We start from the raw sequence: 6,280 nt of genomic DNA on the forward strand, positions 1-6,280 counted from the left end.
GTCAGGAAAAGGCAGGAGAGCTAGGCAACACTACAGTTCCCAAAACTTGGTGCAATTGCATTTGTGTTCATCCTCAAAATGCCAGTTTATTGCATCCTATTGAAGACAGATAATTGTTAAGGGGATAGGGGAGAAAATGAAGGAATTAAAACATTTGAGAAAGACAGAGCAGAGAGATAATAGAAATCAAGTATGTAGAACATCATTAAATATAGCAGTGTATTTTGTTTTAAATACAATGCTATTTACTCATTGTTGCAATGGGTACAAACCTGTGACAGATTTCCTTCTCTTTTTGGAGTCTTTTGGCTTGAAAACAAAACAACCCTGTGCGGCAAAAAAAGAAAAAAAAATTCAAGCTTTTCACAGCTATAATCTGTTAAAATTATTAACATGTGTGGAACAGGTCACTAAATCTCAGGCACTATTAATAGAAGAGGAGATGGTTAGTGTTGCAAATGGCTGCCTACATCAGTTTTTTTTTGATTAAATTAATTTGTCTTCTATAGCCAATTGTAATATTCCTACCATCTGAATTTGCTATCATAGCAGTGATCAGCTATTTAACCCATTACATCACAGTTTATATGACTTGGCCACCTACAAAGGAAAACAGCGAGTAATGACTTTAACAAAGAATGCTCAATGATTGAAATTAACTCAATTTAACATTTCGTTCATGACACACTGAAGATCAGAATACACTGAACATAAAATACTAATACAAGCAAAGCAGCAATTTGTTAGTCAGAATGGGCTAGGCATATTAGCAGATATACACGTCAAGTGCTGTTGGAAAAGAGAAAATGGCTACACCAACATTGACCACATGGTTCCAGGCTGTATGTATGGGGTAGGAAGCTGTTGCTAAAATGAACAACTAGTTTGAGCACATTATTTTGACTCAGGTCTTGGATTCTGTAGTGAAATAGTGACTTCTGTTTATAGAAGTGTGCTTAGGAAAATGGTAGCACATAAACTGCTGCCCTAGCCAGGATGTTCTATTAGAACTGACACCGTGACTACTTGACAGAGTGCAAGCTTGCTCGGGTATGTTCTATCCTCAAAAAAGAGGGCAAAAAATTTAACCTTTTCAAATTTCACTGACTTAGCCTCTACACCAATATCAGCAGTGCAACAGAAAGGGTAATCAATAATGCAATCAAGAAACACCAAATCAATAACTTCTCAAAATTCCTTAGGTTCTGCCAGAATCACCTGGTTGCAGATATTACCATAGCCTCGAAACAGACCACCTGCCGTAACTGAATCATGGAGGAAATGGAAGAATTGCTGCCCTCAACATCAGTCAGCAATTAATCCAGAGATCTAGGTAATATTCTCGGAACGTGCCATGGCAGATGGTAGACTTGAATTCAATAATAGTAAGTCTATTGATGATCATGAAGACGTTGCTGATTCTCAGCAAAAGTCCATCTGGTTCACAAATGCCATTTATAGAAGGAAATTTGCCATCTTTATCTGGTCTGGCCTACATGTGACTCTAGACCCACAGCAATGTGGTTGACTCTTAACTGCCCTCTGGGCAATTAGAAATGGACAATAAACGCTGGTTCAGCCAGTGCTGCCCACATCCCATCATAGAATCCCATCAGGTTTGCACTGACCCTCCGAAGAGCATCCCATCCAAACCTAGTCCCCACCCTATCCCTGTAACCCCACATTTCCCATAGCTAATCCACCTAGCCTACAAATCCCTGGACACTACAGGTTAATGAAGAAAAAAATTTTTAAAAATTAAAAAGTATGGTTTAAGAAGATGTAGAAAAACCAGGCCTGGGGCGTGTTGGGGATGAAAACCCCTAAAGTAGTTGGAGTTATACGTTAGGCAAAATAATATAGCCGTGATGATTAAAAGGCGATTCGTGGCATTAGTGCAGGAATTCCTCTGAAAAGTGTTGTCAGCCCTTGGCCTTCCATTTGTGAGGTGGAACTGTTTATTGATGATTGCACAGTTCCATTCACAACTCGTTCTCCAGGATATCCAAGCAATGAACCAAGCAATGCTGTCCTCAGGCCACCTCAACTCATTTCCCTTTTTATTTCTATTTCTTTCTTGAATTGTATTGTCTGATTTTTGAAGATCATAGTTGCAAGCTTCATGCCTACATTCAAACACTTCTTTTAAGCTGAAACCTACATTATACTGAGGCAGTGTCTTTTTTGAGAAGAGTCAGTATTTGAACAAGGATAATCAATTTCTGCTGCTGTATTGGTCAATATTAACACCTCAACTAAAAATTATTAACCACAGATTCTCTAGAGCTTATAATAGTTTCTTCAGTGGGCTTTTTTTGCACAGTGGTAGTGTCCCTATCTCTGAGCCAAGAGGCTTGACTTCAAGTCCTACTTGCTCCAAAGATGTAGATTAACATCTCTGAACAGGCTTATTTGAAAATATCAAAAAGAGTTTCCTGTTCATGTAACCTTTGTTTTGTGACTGGCTGCTGTGTTGGTAAAAGCAATTACTTTGTGTGGAATCGTTTGGAAATCAGAAGAAACAGAAAGATGCTTCATAAGTTTTTTTTAATGGATCTGCAGGTGATTCAATAGACTGATCTCAGCACTGTTGCCTCAAGTCTATGACTCTATAAGAGATCAATAATGCAAAACTAGAACACTGTTAAAATCAACCACTTAGGGTATAAATCAGGAGATGCTTTAAAATTCTCTATATTGTGTGAAAGCTCATTGCATATATCCATGAAGCTTGCAAAAACAAAACATTTGGGGATACTCCTGCACTATACTCTGCTCAATACAATATCAGATCAGTTTGTAAAACACAAAGTAAGATTGCATATGTATTTTTACATTAAAATATTAACTGGCTTCCAACATAAAACAGCTACAGTTGGAGTGCATGCATGGAGGCTTCAATCCATCTGTAGCATTATTGCAGTCCATAATTTCACAAAATCATTACACTACAGGAGGCCATTCAGCCCATCACGATTCTCTAACTGAGCAATTCACTTTGTGCAGGATCATGGGGAGATGGCAGGAAAACAACACGTTCTTCTTTTTCAGATAACACCAATTCTCTAGAATGTTTCAATTGATGCTGGTGCAGCCACACTCTCAGGCAGCACACTGCATCCCCAATACATTCATGGCAATTCCCAGGGCCCATTGACAAGGCTGAGGCAGGTTCAAGCACCTTTAGCCTTGTGCTGAGTGGACAATTCATCTTGGTCTTCGCCTGAGGTCCCACAGGTCGATCTACAGCAGATCTGATTCACTCCACACGGTATCAAGAAACAGCTGAAAATATTAGATACTGCAAAGGCTATGAGCCCTGATATTTTGGCAGTAGTACTGAAGACATGGACTCCAAGAACTAACTGTTTCGGTAGTTAAACTATTTCAGTACAGCTATAACTCTGGCATCTATGCAACAATGTGGAAGATTGCCCAGGTATATCCTATCCACAAGAGGCAGGATAAATCCAATCCAACCAATTACCACCCGGTCACTCAACTCCTGATCATCAACAGCAACACATGTTGACCGTGCTATGAAGTTGTATTTTCTCAGATGGGTTCAGCCCAGGCCAATCCACTCCTATTCTTGTTACAGCCTTAGTCCAAACATGCACAAAAGAGCTGAACTCATCAGGTGAGGGGAGGGTGACGGTCTTTGACATCAAGTTTGAATTGAATCAAGTATAGCGTCAAGGAGCCCTAGCAAAACTGGTGTAATGGGAGTCAGGGGGAAAATTCTCCCCTGGTTGGAGTCATACCTGGCACAAGGGGATGATGGTTGTGGTTATTGGAGGACAATTATCTGAGCTGAAGGACATTTTTGTCAGAGTTACTCAGGATAATGTCCTAGGCTCAACCATCTTCAGCCATTACAATGACTTACTTCCACCATGTCAGAAGCTGGGATGTTCCCCCGAGATTGAAAATTATTCAGCACCGTTTATCACTTCTCAGATACTGAAGCAGTCTATGCCCAAATGCAGAAAGACCAGCACAACATAAAATGCTTGGACTGATAAGTGGCGAGTTATGTTTGCACCACACAAACATTGAGCAAATACATCTCAAACAAGACAGAATACAACCATTGCCCCTTGACATTCAATGGCATTAGAACTGCTGTATCCCCCACTTTAAACATCCAGTGGTTACAATGGACCAGAATCAGAAATGGACCAGCCATAACAATATTGTGGATTTGAGGGCAGTTTAGAAGCTGGGACCTCTGATTCTGCAAAACCTGTCCAACATCCTCAAATCAAGAATGTGATGGAATACTGGCCACTTGCCTGATGAGTGCAGCTCAAACACAATCTGTTTGACACCAAAAAAAAAATTGCTAACGAATGTCTAGCCTGCTCTCCTTGCTTACCAAGCTCTTTCATCTCTCTCTGGTCTCCAGATCCACCTATCCACTCACCTCTCCTCTTCTCTCTCTCCCTCAAATTCAACTTCAACATAAATATCACTTTTCCCTAACTGCTTATTGTTCTGAAGAATCACTGGACTCGAAACATTAACTCTGCTTCCTTCCCACAGATGCTACCAGACTGCTAAGTTTTGACTGCAATTTCTTTTTTAGACCGCTGTGATTGTGTTTGAGCTGCACTCATCAGGCAAGTGGCCAGTATTCCATCACATTCTTGATTTGAGGATGTTGGACAGGTTTTGGACAGTCAGAGGTCCCAGCTTCTAAACTACTCTCGTATCCATAATACTGTTATGGCTGGTCCATTTCTGATTCTGGTCAACGGTTACAGGGGTTCAGAAGTCAGAGGTGGGGAGTTGCTGCTGAAGGTGGTGCTAAAGTTTGTTTCTGTTTCAGATCTCCAGCATCCAGTTAGTTATTTTACTGTTTGATATGATCCAGCACAAAGCATCAGCCTGATTAGCATCCCAACCAACACTTAACTATCATGAGATATCAACAGCTACAACAGATATGTGGTATCTTTAAGACACATTGTAACAACTCAATTAGACAGCACCTTCCAAAACCACAAACTCCAGTAACTAGAAAGACACGGGCAGCAGATTCATGGAAGTACCACCACCACGTTCAAGCTCCCCTTCTGAGTCATGCATCATCCTGAATTGGATGAATATTAAGGCTCTTTCTCTCGATCAAAACCCTGCAGCTCTCTTCCTGTCAACTCTGTGGGTGTACCTAGGTTACAGGGGCTTCAGCAGTTCAAGAAGGCAGTCCAGCTCCATCTTCTCCAGGGTGATTAGGAACGAGGAATAAATGGTGGCCCAACCATCAAAGACCACATTCCCTGTATGAATAAGAAAAAGGTCACCTACTTCATTTCAGTGCCCAAAGCCAAGATGCAGGCGCTGCGCATCCCTGGGTTTGCCTGCACAGTGGGCTGATGTGCTCAACTCGCAACACCTATCAGTATGGGAACAGAAACTCACATCATTGCTCCGTTTACAGAGTCAGGAAACATTCTAAGCAACTCTCAAATCCACAATATTGTTATGGCTGGTCTATTTCTGATTCTGGTCCACGGTAACCCCTGGATGTTTAAAGTGGGGGATTCAGCAATTCTAATGCCATTGAACGTCAAGGAGCAACGATTGTATTCTGTCTTGTTTGAAATGTATTTGCTTGATGTGTGGTGCAAACATAACTTGCCACTTATCAGTCCAAGCACCGGCTATCCCCTAAATACTTCGTCTGATTATCTACAGTCTATTCTCCAGCCTTTTCTCCCCCGTACCCTATACACTTGCACATTGTTAACTGACTGCTTCCACCACTCTTCCGGCTGCAGACATCGGACAATACTCCTCGGCGTTTGGAGCGGCCTAAAGTGAGTAGCCACCTGCCCTGTGAAGTGGAGGGATCTCAGTGAAAGGTGCCTTTACCGTGGATACAGACGAAGTCGCCATTGTCCCCCAAGTCCGTTCACATTCTCTTTCCCAACCGCTGCAGCACTCCACGCGCTCTCAATCACCTCGGCCTGCCGGCCCACAGCCAATCAAAGCGGCCGGGCAGCTGGGGCAGAGCGGCATCGCCATTGGCTGAGACTTGTCCAAACGTCACCGGGGGGTCAGAGGTCGGAAGGCGGGGCGTTGCTGCAGCCAGGCAGTTCCGGAGCGTTTGCAGATGCGAGCAGTCGGATGGATTAGACACGGTCAGACTGGGAGTTGAGTGCGCATTCCTGAGTGTTAGTGCCCGGGCAGATGATGGTATGGCTTGTCTTTTCCGAAGGTCTATAGCAGCGCAGGTACGTAGCAGCAGGTAGTGTTCTTCAGATAATGCAGAGGA

The 6,280-nt window shown here is 42.5% G+C and overlaps 1 protein-coding gene across 1 annotated transcript in view; it reads right to left on the reverse strand.

Annotated features, from left to right (window-relative positions):
- Positions 1-6,032, reverse strand: part of LOC125488399 (origin recognition complex subunit 3-like) — a 29,362-nt gene extending 23,330 nt beyond the window's left edge. Inside the window, exons 1-2 of the mRNA XM_048621457.1 lie at positions 5,878-6,032; positions 273-327 (exon numbers count right to left, since the gene is read on the reverse strand). Coding sequence (XP_048477414.1) covers positions 273-327; positions 5,878-5,901 — 79 coding nt within the window. The 5' untranslated portion in view covers positions 5,902-6,032. The remainder of the gene's footprint in view (positions 1-272; positions 328-5,877) is intronic.
- Between the last annotated feature and the right edge of the window lie 248 nt (positions 6,033-6,280).

This window comes from Rhincodon typus, unplaced genomic scaffold, assembly GCF_021869965.1.
Source record: "Rhincodon typus isolate 14 unplaced genomic scaffold, sRhiTyp1.1 hic_rhity00000682, whole genome shotgun sequence".
Lineage (NCBI taxonomy): Eukaryota > Metazoa > Chordata > Chondrichthyes > Orectolobiformes > Rhincodontidae > Rhincodon > Rhincodon typus.